The sequence below is a fragment of the Haplochromis burtoni genome, unplaced genomic scaffold (assembly GCF_018398535.1).
Source record: "Haplochromis burtoni strain Fernald_Lab_line unplaced genomic scaffold, NCSU_Asbu1 Contig_38, whole genome shotgun sequence".
NCBI lineage: Eukaryota > Metazoa > Chordata > Actinopteri > Cichliformes > Cichlidae > Haplochromis > Haplochromis burtoni.
The window spans coordinates 639,741-654,972 of NW_024582399.1; the positions used below are offsets into that span (position 1 = coordinate 639,741).

The window sequence follows — 15,232 nt, forward strand, 5'->3', positions numbered from 1 at the left end:
AACATGTATGTTAAAAAGGGGTTAAAATGGCTTCAAAAAACATAGTGGGCGTAGCCTTCTGTAACCACTGACTGGAGGTCAGCTCAGTTACCCTCTCTGACCTGAGCTGTTAAGTAGGGAAGTTGAAGAAAACAGTAATGAGATCAGTGCCTGAGGACAATGTCACCTTATACTCCTCCCCAGTCCTCCCTTCCCTCACATTAGTTCTGCCTCCAGAGCATGTAGGTATTATCGGGCCTTTAGGAGAGATATTTAAAAAGAATGACATGAAAGCGGTTAATAGGCAAAAACTACCACCCTGCATTAGATGTCTTGATCAAAAAAGAGAGAAAGTAGAAGCATTTACAAAGACTTTCTGTAGCATCCACAGGGGCTACGGCAAGAAACACTGCAAACAAAAAAGGTAGCAGTTCTCCTTCCTCCAAACTAATTCTTATACATCAAAGCTCCACGAGGGACACAATGACGTATGTGACATGCATTGTATCACCACATTGGTTAGCTACAACTGCAGATTACAATAATAATTCCATTTTCCACTCCAGTAAAAACAGCTGATCCTATTGTTTCAGATCTACTAGGATCCCTCGTGGTACAAACGTGCTGTTCCTACAAGCCAAGACAACAACTACATTAAAAGACATTAAGTCCTGTAACACCCCTGTTAGAAAATCCATTACAATTTCAGTTCTTCTCCAAAGCTCTTACAGTCTCAAACCACCCACACACGTACTCGTTGTAGTTTCTCTACAAAATTAAGGTAACCAGTTTCCTTTCTTGTGTGCGAGCATTTGTACATGTATCCTACCTCCCAGCACGCTGATTGTTATGGCCTCTGTGTGTTCAGCCAGCAGATCGGCCTTGGCTATAGCGGCCAGAGAGAGGTAACTGGACATGTTCCTGCTCAGCTCCCTGTTGCCCCTCTGCAGGAACCGCACGGCCACCGGGACAGCCAGCACCATGACCGAAGGACAACTGTAGTTCTGCAGAGACATGTTATAGGAGAGGAGACACTCTGTTCAAGACGACATTCTCACAGTAAATATTTGTTTTCTAACATTTTAAGAGACATGCCAGCGACTGGTCAAAGCAGCGCACGTCCACAGATAAAATGCTTTTGTTTTTGTAAAGTGAGCATGATTGGCAATCACTGTAACTTTGAACAAGGGGACACAGAGCGAGCGCATTCACAGAGAAATCAGTCTGACTTGAATTAAGCTCACTTCTTAAAAGGAAAGGGCAGCAAAGCAGGCTTAATTTTACAGTCCTGACCTTTACTTCACATTATCTATAAAGGAGAGTAACAAGATCAGATGCCTGTCCTTTGCTGTTTCTGATCTTTCTGAACAACATGTGCATGGTGTTAACGCTCATTAGAACAGACAGTACAGCCTAAAGATCCTCATTAACAGCAAGCCACGCATCAAATATATTTAGTAACTTGAAACAAAGAGCGCCAGCAGTACTTTCCTCAACCCATGTGATAAGTGCCACAGAGATTAAAACGGGCTATAAGAATGAAGAACAGGGGGAGAGACTGCATTGTATTGAAAGACATATGCACAAGTTTGTGCTCTGAACGCTCACGGACCGCGGGATCGGGATTCAAAATGCGCCAGCACCCTCCAGAGGACAGTTTGATACGAACGTCGTGTTCACTGCCGCTCACATATATTTATTTAACACTTGTGAACCCACATCTAAAACATCTGCTTCACATTTGTTTCTATTCACACACCTAAGGCCTCTAAGTCTTTACTATATATATCTATTTTCAAGATTTATCTTTTATGTCTATCATCAAAAACTACTCAATCAATGATTTGGGGAGTGTAGTCTCTCGCTGTCATGCCTCTGGTTTTCCACATGATGGCAGTGCAGGCACTGCAAAAACTATTTTACCCACTAATATAAACTGTGTAAACACCTTCACTTCCTTTATTATCAGGCACCAAAATATAGAAGAATCACCATGAAATGCAGTGTTGGCACTGGAGCTGAGACGTTTTAGAGCACAAACTGTTTTTAGTCTGTCTAAAGAGGGACGATCTGAACACTCAGTGTGAAGCCTGTCATGTTTGACAGCTACAGGCAGCAGGCATGAGGTGCCAGTAGTGTTCTTCTTTTGGCACATGAATTAATGCATTGATTTATTAATCTTTCCTGTCATCTTGTACTACACTTCAATGACAACGCACGTCAAAGAGCTCATATGACATGAATCGTCTCTCGTTTTCTCTGAGGGAGTTTCTGTGGGAAAATAAGACAAGTGTCTATAATTCAAAATGACAGGGAGGGAAAGAGAGAACGGAAGGGGTCAGAGATAAAGGTGGATGGAGGGCAAGAGAGGAAGGAAAGAGATGTGGAAAAATGACATGAAGAGAAACAGATTTTTAGAGATAAAGAAAAAGAGAAAAGGAATGGCTGTCCTGATAAGTGCAGGAGCTCGGACATCGGAGCCAGAAGGTGCCGTCAGAGCTGTCAGAACTTTTAACCTCACTTTTGTGTGTGCGTGTGTGTGGGTGTGTGTCTTTCCTGAGGAGTCAGTCTCATTATGGTGGTATTAACCACATTCCCTTTCCCAAGAAAAAAGTGGGAGGGAGAGAAAGAAGGTGGAGGGGAGTCACTCTGCTTTTATACCTTTCAGCACTGGAGGTCTGAAAATGGGGAAGGTAGGTGAGTTTTAAATGTACATTTCCATGCCTCCCCCCCAGCAGTGATTACATAAAGTATATTTGCTCTTAAAGGGAAACTTCCCCGCTGGAGATCATGTATTATTAATTTTTATTTTAACTCTTCTGCTTGTACCGTTTTGTGAGGGTTTTTTCCTTCGTGCACCAACGTTGCCTTCCTTCACCTGTTTTTCCCGCAAAGCCTTTACACCCTCGTGTTTACCACCAATGCTTTAAAGAGCTTTAGCATAGCATTGCTCACGTGCATTAAAAAAAAAACATGCAACCAGCCCCAAAACTATAACCTGTCAATGGTCACATGACAAAGAGGAAGATGAAAGAAGTGCTTTTTTCTGTTTTCTTTGCATTTTTCTACTCAAATTTGATTATGCCCGTTTTCTGATGAGCTTGACAGTTTTACTTCTTAGAGAAGAAAACTATTACCAAACCTTTAATACAACAGCTATTGATGAAATTTAATGTAGTGCATATCAATGCATCGGTAAAATATGTTATAGCCAAGTGCTCCCAATGGCCTTTTTCCATTCTGCAAGTGTGTATTTGTGTGTGAGTATCCTGTAGACACTCATAGTAGCAGGCAGTTCAAAGTACTTTGGCAGTTCTTAATGTGGTTGCAAGTTGCAACTGTACAAGCTATAGGTGTGTGGCTGAGATGAAAGGGAATGTTTGAGTACTTTGCAAAAGTCTGAGCCCACTCCTCATTTTTTTACGTTTTGTTAGGAAAATGGAAAATATGTGCAATGAATTATTAAAACTCGTACAAATATATATGGAAATCCAGTAGACAAGCCAAAAACAGAGTTTGAGCAATTTTAAAGATGAGTGAATATTTGCAGCGACCACCTTTATTATTCAACACAGCCTGAACTCTCTTAGGCAGCTCTCTTGTCATTTTTTTAAGTAGTCTTCAGGAAAAGTTCTCCAGATTTCTTAAAGGAGACTTAAAGCTCTTCTAAGGATGTTTTCCTGATAGTATTAAATGGTGAATCAAAATCTGACGGCACTTTTCTGCATTCGTCAATTTTGACAAGATCTCTGACACCACTGACTGAAATGCAGCTGCAAACCATGACAGAGCCTCCACGGTGTTTTGCTGATGCTTGTAGACGCTCACTGTTGTATCTCTCTCCTGACCTCCTCTGCACATACTGACAATGATTTGAATCAGAAATTTGAGATTTGGATTAATCCCTCAATCAGACCTGTTGCCAATGATTTTCAGTCCAGTTGTTGTATAATCCAAAGAAAACTTTTGAAAGACTTTCAGAAACACTAAAAAACTATCGCTCAAGACCACTGACTGGTCTGGCCCCTCAGAAAGAAAATTTTAAAAAAGAGGGATGGCTTGGGACTTTTGCACCGTACTGTAAATTTTAGGTTTCATCCCATGAGCACTAAAAGTATCTTGGAGCTAAATACCCTAAGCACACATAATATCCTGAGAGGTTTCTGAGTATGTGTGTCCTTTATGTGCTTCAGGTAAAACAAACAATGATGTGTGCATGTGAGCGTGTGTGTATACCTGCAGGATACAGCTGGTGATGTCAGAGGCTATCTTAGCATGCGGAGTGTCCTCTGTGTTTTCACCTTGCGGGGTGAGGTTATGCTCCAGACAGGACTCCCACAGTCCCACCAGAGCCGTGCTGTGTCGCTCGATGGAGCCCGTCTCCCTTATGGCTGTGGTGATGCGTGTTATGCAAATCTCCACCACTGCCTGGTCATTGTCATTGGTCAAATAGTCCTGTCAGCCAGCAACAGGATGCAAAATTAGGAATACAATGATAAAGTAAGGACAAAAGCAATGAATTATGCATAAGGGCATAAATAATTAATGGCATCTGCTTTGTAATTTTTGAATAAATACCAACTGTGTGTGTTGGTTGCACTGATCTAAACACATCAACTTACCGGTGAGCAGGAGATTGCCTTAATCTGGTCCAGAGCTTGAGACAGACAGTCTTCAATGTCTGCGTCCTCCAGAGAGAACAGATCACCTGCTCTGGACAGATCCCTCTGGCCGAGCACTTGGCTAAACAGCTGGTGCATCCTTGTCCTGGTTTAGGACCTTGAGACGAGCCTGGGACGGCCTCCGCACAGTTTAAGATCACTTAACTGAGAAAGTCGCTGACATAATGTCTTGAATACCATAGCAACTTTTCCTTCACCTCCTGGTTTTAGAAAGATATTTAAATAGAAGACTCTTTTCTGCCAGGGATGGGAGAAAGCAAGTCTTTCTAAAATGCAATAAAGCTGAAATATATGAAGATTTTCAGGCACACACTTTTATACAGAAAGAAATATCGAATGCATCATATTAGGACTTGATAGTTTTATAATTTTTGTTAAAATCCTCTCCGGCGCAGTCCAGAATCAGGTAAGTTTGACGGGTTTGGCCCAACATTTTTCTGGGTCTGCCTGAGGCCTGTTACCATGGAGACAGGGCAGTCCTTCTGCAGCTGAGTCCTGAAGGAGAAAGGACAAAAAAAGAGAGAGTGAAGGATTAAATTAACTAAAGAGAAGGAAATGCTGGGATCGTCATTTTGCACACAAAATCGTCTTCCAGGAAGAGATCATTTGAAAAGCTGGGAAAATTAATTCGGAGCAAGTCAGAGATACTGTCGAGCATCGGATATTTAATTTTGCATGTGATTTTTGCTCTCCAAAACATCTCAAGTAAAGGAGTAGTCGTGCATAAGAACCAAAATTTCATTGCAAGACATAGACATGAAGATTGATACAACTCTTATCTGTGAAAAATACTGCTTATTTTAGCTTAGTCTAAATCCTGGAAACAAAAAGGTTCAGATGAATTTCACATTCTGTTTGTCGTACCGATTAAACAAATAAGATGTGCATTAGTTAGCTGCAGGTTAATTGTGTTTTCTTTTAAAAGGACCTAATAGTCCAACCAGTTGAATCCTGTTCCTAACCATTTTATTACAGTTAAAGCGCAGGATTCCCAGTGTAGAGGGTTCAGTTGGGGGCAGTGGGCGTAGTCCTTTAACTAGCTTGTGTATTTATGGCCCCAAGTCCCATAACAACACAACGGTGCAGTAAAAATGTCCATACAGCTGTGACAGAGCTTTGAACCTCAAAATGGCCACTATGCTAGAGATGTAACTGTGTGTGAAAGCTCACCTGTGTGAGATGTAGAAAACTACAGACTGAAATTCACCATTCTGCCTGTCTCTGGTAAATGGACTGGTTCTTATATAGTGCACTTCTACTCTACAACATGCCTCTCATTTGGAGAAAAGTTGCTGGGGCAGCATGGGAATGTGGGACTGAAGGTAAAAGCATGTGCTCCACTCCAGAGACCTGTGTGTTGGCATCGCTAAGTTATAGTAAATAAATAATCTTACATCTAAATCTTAGTCAGACAGCATTTAATCATATCGCACATATTTAGAAAATGATAGCAGGGAGCATAGCACAAAAGTTAAAAGGGAGTCCCTGGCCCGCTGCCCAAATCAGAGTCTAACCACAAGTTCTCAGTTAAAGCCCGTTATTTATTAATGCATACCAATATCTGAGAGCAAATTACTCCAGGGTGAACCAAGGCCAGACCAACAAATGGAACCAGCTTTATCTGAAAGAACAGTGCTGATCACACACAAAAACACACACACTTCCACTTTTTTCCCATCACAGTCTGACTAAAACCGAAATAAGGAATAACTAAAATACACACAAAGTCAATGTATTCAGTTTAATACACATTTGGATGCACTATATATATATATAACACCCAGCACGCCCCTGCGGGCGGTTTATCCTTCAAGCTCGGGTCCTCTACCAGAGGCCTGGGAGCTTGAGGGTCCTGCGCAGTATCTTAGCTGTTCCCAGGACTGCGCTCTTCTGGACAGAGATCTCCGATGTTATTCCCGGGATCTGCTGGAGCCACTCGCCTAGCTTGGGAGTCACGCACCTATCTATATCTATCATCTATATATATATATATATTAATATATATATATATATATATATATATATATATATATATATATATATATATATATATATATATATATATGTGTGTGTTATATATATATGTGTGTGTATATATATATATATTGTATGTGTGTGTGTGTGTGTGTGTTGTATGTGTGTGTTTGTATATATATATTTATATATATATACACACAACACACACACACAACACACACACACACACAACCATATATATATTATTATACACAAACAATATATAATTATATATATATATATACGTATATATATATATATATATATATACACACACATTTCTCAGTGGCAAATATTTTCAATATATATCTTTTCCACAGTCATTTAAGTGCAATAAAGGAACTATTGTTCTACACTTGAAATTACTTGACATATTTTTTTCTTCATCTTTGTCTGTTTAAAAAAGAAACCTGACTTCACCTCTAAATGCACTTTGTTTATCTGTGTGTGTATTTATTTGACTCTGACTCTAAGCGCTATGCACTCAGACCTAGCTCATATGTACAAATGGCAAATAAAAGTTTTAATCTTTATCTATTGTATTTACATAAATGAAAACAAAACTGAATGAAAGGCACGTGGTAAGCCTAATACCCTAAAATAAGCAAAGCAGAAGAAAACTATGCAAAAGATAAATGCAGTTCACGCCCTCTGCTTCACTGACATAAACAACATGTGGGTTAATCGTTTGCAAAGAGCTGCAAAGGTCTCTAAACAAGAAACACGCATTTTCACAGAGGTTTACCGGTCGAGGATGGAACCAGGGCTTTTAAAATGGCCAGACGTTGACCCGCAGGTACACTCAAAGATCCTCAAAGCTAGAAAAAAAAAGAAGTAACTTACTAAACTGCACGAAATGCAATAACAGCCATAACACCAACGTCTTCCAAAAGACCAAGAGAGCGCGTCTGTCATCACATTCTCTCTGTCTTTCTTGAAAATCCTGCACAAGGAGCGACCACCTCACGAATCTGGATGGAGTATTTGGAGTAAAAAAAACAAGAGGTTTATGATCGGTGTACACAAAACATTTTTTTTGTGTAAAAACTGGGTGATCCACAGCACGCTTATCGTCCTGCAGCAACGCAGCACCAGCACCGCTGACCCCCAGCAAAATCCAGTTTAAAAGGACGAGTAAAGTCAGGATGTGTGCTGCAGAGGTGAGCTTTGGCAGTCTGTATCTCTGCCCTCTGTTTAGCGGCATGAGTAAGTTAAAACATGATAATAATATGTTGCATATCTGGTGCAACTCTAACTGTTATACTCTACACTATAGCACAAATAATGTATTATAATGATTGGTAAAGTAAATAAAGGTAATGAGTCGAACAGAATACACAGTGTCCTGGCGTTATGAATGGAGTTCAAAGTTGTGGTAACTGAAAAGTAGCATGTTAACCATTTACTTGCATTACTGTTACTCTTGTCAGCTTCAATTAAACATTAAATCATTCACACCGGAGCGACGCCGGAAGGGCAAAGGATTACATATGCACACGCACACATATACACACCCACTGAGACTGCTTCTAAAAGTGTGACATATCACTGGCTTAGCGCTCCTTATTTTCTATACAGAAATGTAAACACGTAAACGCGCTGCTGTTCTCGCCGTTGTCGCTGCTTTCTGGGCGGTTTGAAGTATTCGCGCACGCCTTCTTTCTGAAGCAGCCACCCGGCGTGTCTGCTGCCTGTGATCACGATGACTTTGCTCACAGCAGAACTCTGCCTCCTTTGAGAGGACGAGCAGCTAAACATATGTATCTGTGTCATTTTCTGCTTCCTGCACCAGCTTCCCTCTACAATCAGACATCGTCTCATCCTCGCACCGTTTCACTGAAAGCCACACTGGAGCGAGCCCAAGCCAGACCAAAAGGAACGCACAAAGCTGACCACTTGGGAGGCCGCTATCTGTCCTGCCAAGCCAGCGACGGCCATGGAAACCCAACCATTGCCAGGATACCACATCGGGAATTCTTACTGGTCCGAGCTGTGGCTTTGGGACCGAAACAACAAAACAGCCATAAACACAGAGCAAAGAGGTTTATCTGTCACACAAAGACAGGCTAACACACAGCTGTGAAGGTGAATAATCACAAGCTCTTTCTGTGCAAGGAGTTCCCAAAAATACAGTATGAGTGTGTTGTTATTTACACTGTGAACATATACTCCTGTACACTGTGTATTTCTTAACTTTTTGATAAGGATGTACTGTATGACATACACACTTTCCTGGGAGTGTGTACAGCCATTCAAAACTAATCCCACCAAGCACCAGACATCAATGGATGACATTTTCTGGGCTAAATCTGGTCAGCTAGTCAAAGCCTTTAAAAATATGCCACTTCACATATAAATGCGTTCAAAAAGTGAAAGCTGAAGAGTCCTCTTTGCAGCGTATTGGAAAGACTAATATTTAACAAATGTGCTTGTGCTATTTGTATACATGTGGCTACAAATTAGGGCATCTGAGAAAGAAGGTTTTGAGTATAAACCCCCCGGTTGGTTGGTTGTAGGCTTTCTGTGTGGATTTGCATGTTTTCCTTGGGCTTGTGTGAGTACTCAGGTTTCCTCCTACAGTTCAAAGACATACCAAATGTCAACATTGCTTAGAGGTCTTTTCTGTAAGTTTTTGCTCAGTGGGTTATGGTCTAATACACCAGTCATAATAAATAAATTGTAGCTTCATTTGGACTAAAATGTTTTGTGTTTTAAAGACATGATGAGCATTCAGAGCTGTAGAAACTGAATTATACTGCAATATCATGTGTATCTAGCACAAACTGTATATAATAGGTGAATGTAAGCTGTGCATCTGAACAGCATTCCTGCATTCCTTTTAATGGCCAGTAGGGGATGATTATTCAGTTTGCAAATAAAAAAAACAAAACACAGTTTTAGTGAGAAAATTAAATGACTCATCACTTAAATTATGAACTCAGTTAACAATTTCTTAACTGTTTTTGTGTTTGCATTGCTAACTTGATGTTGTATTTAATACAACATCGCAGTTATTTTGCAACTAATGTCCAACGTGGAGAAAGATGTTTCATCAAGCAAACTTTAATGCTTAGCTAGCGCTCACTACGGTTTGGGCATGCAGGTTCCTCAGTCAAATCTTCAATCTTTACATCTGGTTTACGGATGTTACCAGAAATGATTTCTACAGTGCCATTTGGCATCATAATTGTGGAAAAACAACAGCAGGCAAGGGGGCGGCATACAGCTGTAAGTGTTGTAGTCTAGCATTAGCTCTGCTCCAACTCATCGATATGAAAGGTAGAGTCAGCTATGGAAATACTGGTGGGGTGATTGGGGGATGATAACTGACTCACAAACTATATAAAAATTATGTTATTGTGTTTTATTTAGAGTAAGAGAGAGAAAAATACTACAAATTTAATAAGTTGGCTATAAGACCAGCACCCAGAATTCAATTTTCTGTTCACAGTAACAACATTCACAATGTTATCCTTCTTATGGTATTCTGAAATGCACTTTAACGTTTTGTTTGAGACAGCTGGCACTACCGGTGTGAAATCAATTTTGTTCCATGGGCTAAAATAGCTAAAATTGTGCCAACATAATGACACTGTAACGTTAGCATCCTGCTCGGCAACCATCCTAACATTTCAGTCTGTGTGTGGTCAACAAAATGTAAAGTTAACATTTTAAATAAATAATCTGCCACCCCATTGATGTGTCAGTATATGGGATGATCATTTAGGCATCAAAGTGGGAGTCAAGAATCATGTAATACTACTAGTGTTGGTACCGACTGCTAAATTTCTGGTATCCCTAATCTGGTTTCAGAAAACCAAACATGGAGGTAGCCAAAAATCTTGGATTCAAGTTTTTACAAATGAATGGTGGATAAGTCCAGCTTTAAAATAGAGTCAGCTTACTTTCCCCAATAATAACTAAGACTGAAAAAGAAAAGAGGCATGGGAAAGAGATGGAAACGACCAAAGAACACCAAGGGGAGGAAAGAATGAGGAATGGAGGAGCCACCAGACCGAGTCCCAGACTGAGAGAAAGCTGGAGATGGATTACGTTTCCAACACTTGCATTCACCTTTACATACAGCATACGTATGCTTCTGTCTCTCCTTACTAGTGAAATGCTGTGTTATGTAATGTATCCTTTCCTACTCTTACTATGTCACAGCCCGCCTGAGTAACTGAGTAGCAGTGTGTGTGTGTGCGCGTGTGTGTACAAGCAGAGAGAAAAAAATGGGCCTCAGGAATTTCAGTTCTTTAATAATCAGCTAGTTACTATTAATCACCAAGCTACGGCTCAACAAGCTTAGGAATGCAGCCTTTGAGCACGCACACACACACACACACACACACACACACACACACACAGTCATATTTCTTTCACAGGACATTACATTACCTTAAATTTATTAACCTCACACTTAACCGTCACCCTAAAAGTTTACAGTGCAGGAATAGATGCGTCTGCACATGTGAAGAACACAAATTGCAGTTCCACAGTTAACAACACACAGTGAGTTGTGTCTGTAAGCTTACAGACACAACTAGTGTCTTGTTGTTGGTGTGTTGTCAGTCTTCCCCAAACCCGTTCTGATAAGATAAATGATTCCAGGGAAATTCAAAGAAATAGCGCTCTAGCAGGTACCCACATGTTGAAGGCAAGCTGGGTGCCGCTGGGTGAGGGGTACCAGAGGGTGCGTGCTTGGGGAGGGCAATACGAATGTTAGGGGGTTATGTGAGGACAATGGGCCTCTCCTTCTTCCTTGCCTCCACCACTGGCACTACTGTCTTGATTCAGCACACTGCGAGGGGGAGAGAAAACACTGCCTCTTTTGTATGGCCTATGAAGACAGACCAGCCCTCCCTCTTTTCCCTCCTCTCTCCCTCTGCTCAGTCAGCCCTGTCTTTCTGTGTAATGTGCACCTGCTCGGCCTGCAAGACATCGCACACACTCACACAAAAACTTGAGAAAGGAGCTGTGGGGAGACAGAAGAGACTATAGAAGAAAGAGCCTGCGTTGTGCATTCCCTGCATTCATATCAGGCTGAGCGTGAATTCAGAAGCTGCATGAAGAGGAAGAAAGAAAGATTTGGTTCGTCAACCAAAGTTTAACTATCCCAATAACGACATTGAGTTGTACGTGTTCATGTTTACTTCATTTGCAAAGCACAAGTCAATGTTTGCTGCTTACGGTGGTTGTTGACGGTCTCCTTGTAATTCAGAGCGTATCCTGACGAATTTGGCCAACTCATTGAATGAACACATTTTTATTTATACAGCAAAACCCAGAGCCTACAGCCTCAGAGGTGTAGACAGACTATTTTTCTATGAAATGTATTCAAATGAAATGTATTTTATTGATTGGTATGCGTTGAATTTAAGCTTGATTTAGACTTCTAAGGAAAATCTACCTCCTAATTTACAACATAAAGAAGCAAGCAGGAAACTCCTTTGAACCCTACACCACAACCTTCCACGCCATTCAGGTCGTCGCGGTCCGGGTCGACCCGACACAGATGCATTTCTCGGGAAGTGCACAGTCATCATTTGTTTATGCAGATATGAGTTCCAGTGCAAAGGTACAGAATGAGGACTCGCATAACCAAAATGTACATAAATAGATACAAATTTATATTAAAAAAATTGGCCATGGTTGCTAAAATTATTATTGTTTTGGCTTACAATAAAACTACTATGTCAATGGGTGAATTGTGTTAGTGTGGAACAACTGCCATAGAAAAATGTTAACCCTCAAAAAGTTGTGGTGGAAAATGTAAATCCAGTTCTAAGAATGTGTGTGTGGCCCACACTCATACAACCTGATGCATGGGGTGTTTGGAGGGGGGGCAGTCTTTAATCCGTGCTGGCTGTGGCCACTTTTGGTGATCTACTGCAATCTACTCCTGTCTGGCTGAACCAGTGACCGCTCAACCAACGAGTGACTACGGTGAATTTCATTTATACAATTAAAGCAAACAAATATCTATTCAGCAAATCTGAACATCTCAAATCTCCAGCAGTTAAAAGGAGTCATTTCATATTCTCAGTTTTATTTACATTTTTACTTTTTATACTTTAAATGGTGAAAATACGGCTTTTTTTGTCCTCAAAAATCCTTCTGCCGTATCCGTAAAAGACTGCACCTTCCATATTGATTACTTGACTAAAGTCTGGTTAGTTAAGTAGCTGTTCTATAACTGGGCCAATCAGTTATGTAACTGATGCCTTGGATTGAATGAATAAGTACGATGAAGGCTCCCCGAAGACATCTGTGGAAATAGGTCCACACTGCCGCGGAGAACTGAGTTAAGACTTGAAAGATAGACCCCCGAGGAGCCTACTGTAGAGGTATTGTATTATATGTGAATCTGTGTGTGTGTGTGTGTGTGTGTGTGTGTGTGTGTGTGTGTGTGTGTGTGTGTGTGTGTGTGTGTGTGTGTGGGACAAAGGGGAAAGTTCTCCATAATTTATGTCCTGCAGTTACGCAGCTGTGGAGCAACGATTGGGAATTACAGTATGATATGAGCAGGAGAAAACTGCTACAGTGAAACCCTGATGAAAGGAAAGATAAAGAAAAACAGAGAGTGAGCGAGCGAGGAAAACACGGGAGTGAATATCTTACCATCCCTACAGAGAGCGGTCACTATGGGTGTGATAAGACAAAGCAGACCACAGGAACACTTAATGTGACACTGATGGATGTCACACCAACTAAAGCAAGGAGAGCAGATAAAGATAAAATCATTTCTTATGTGCCCTTCACAATTTACCCACGTTGGCTCCAATCTACTTTAAAGGCAGTGTTATACTTTACACATCTATGAGGATGCCATTGTCTGAATCCACACCCACATTAACTACATTTTGTCACCAGAGTATGAATGTGACACTCTCCGTGGCTGTCCACGTGCCCTTCGATGTCTGTGAACCACGCAGACATCACACTACAACTACTCATCTATGTGCCACGTACGAGTGAGTGAAATCCCAGCGGCTGCAGGATGATCTGTGAGCTCAACGGTTTCAGAGTCATTGTAGATTGTGTCCTGGGGCCGTGGCAATGAGGAGGGAATATATATCTAATCAGCACTTGATCATAATGTCAGCTGAAATGACCATCATACCATGCCACTGAGTATTTCAGAAACTGCTGATCTGATGGGAATTTCCCACACAACCATCTTTAGGGTTAAGATAGTCTCAAAAAGAGGAAACACCCAGAGAGCAGGAGTTCTCTGGATGAAAATGCCTGATAGGAAGGCAACAGTAATTCCATTAACCACTTGTTACAACAAAGGTGTGCAGAAGAGCATCTCTGAACACACAGCAGAAGACCACACCCGAGTGCCACTGCTGTCAACTAAGAACAGGAAACTACAGACTGAAAAACTGAGAAACTACAGACTGAAAAAGTGCTGCCTGGTCTAATGAGTCTTGGTTTCTGTCATCATCATGTCAATATGAACCAAAAGCTAAGACGTATGTTTCCAGCACCTTCTTTAGGCCAATTAAGATAGCTCTGAAGGTGAAAGTGGCACAACCAACTACAAACAACCTGTACCTAACAATCCTGTGTGTCACTGATGTCAATAATGCACTGAGAAAAAAGGTATTTACACCCAAAATGATTACATGTAAATTCCCATTTAATTTTGTTACATAAGTGCAATGTAAATATTCCATATGATGGAATCTGGTCAAATGACATGTACTTTTCTGGCGTACATTCAGTTTATGCCAAGCATATTTTCCTTACTGATTAATTATTTGAACAAATAAAACTTTGATTTTTATACATTTCATTTGCATTTTACTTCAAAAAACATTGTGTAATGTCTAAAAAGTACAAGACATTTTTTTTGTGTATAATCATTTCAGATATTGTTGTTTGTGTATCTTGTTTATGTTCGTGACCTCACAAACTCGTTTCTCTGTAGCCTCATAGTGAGCAGTTGAGATAACACAGTTCAAACAATAAACCTCAACTGATAGTAACAAATACCTTTTATTGATTCTAACATTTCGACGAAATGGGCCACTACACTACTTACTGATCGTGCTGACAATTATAAAAAATAATGGCTCCTCTGATAATTAAATAAATGGATATTATTAATACTCATCATGCTGTTGCTACATTATGCCAAAAACACATAATCTGTGATTAAAAGTTAGTTTTCTGCTTTTGAGTAATCACTTAAACTCTCATTTTCAGCCTAGAAACTTATTTTAGGACTCACTGTGCTACATTCTGAAAGTCTGAAAGTGAAAATAATTTAGCTTCTAGACAGGTTGAAAAAATGAACACATCAAAGAGAACAAAGAGCCTCTATAGACTAATCTGAGTTGAGCTTATTCCTCCTTCCATTTTGTGTGTTTGTAGTCGTGTGTGTGTGTGTGTGTGTGTGTGTGTGTGTGTGTGTGTGTGTGTGTGTGTGTGTGTGTGTGTGTGTGTGTGTGTCTGAAATGTTCTCTGCAGGCATAACTGTGTCAAATAGCACTGAATCCACCCTAAAGAGTGCACGTTTGGGTTGGGGGCTTCTCTTTTTTCTCTGA

General features: G+C 40.6%; 1 protein-coding gene across 1 annotated transcript in view; it reads right to left on the minus strand.

Annotated features, from left to right (window-relative positions):
* Window positions 1-15,232, minus strand: part of veph1 (ventricular zone expressed PH domain-containing 1) — an 87,263-nt gene that overhangs the window by 68,981 nt on the left and 3,050 nt on the right. Inside the window, exons 2-4 of the mRNA XM_005920119.3 lie at window positions 4,602-5,156; window positions 4,216-4,434; window positions 809-983 (exon numbers count right to left, since the gene is read on the minus strand). Of these exons, the coding sequence (XP_005920181.1) occupies window positions 809-983; window positions 4,216-4,434; window positions 4,602-4,739 (532 nt within the window). The 5' untranslated portion in view covers window positions 4,740-5,156. The remainder of the gene's footprint in view (window positions 1-808; window positions 984-4,215; window positions 4,435-4,601; window positions 5,157-15,232) is intronic.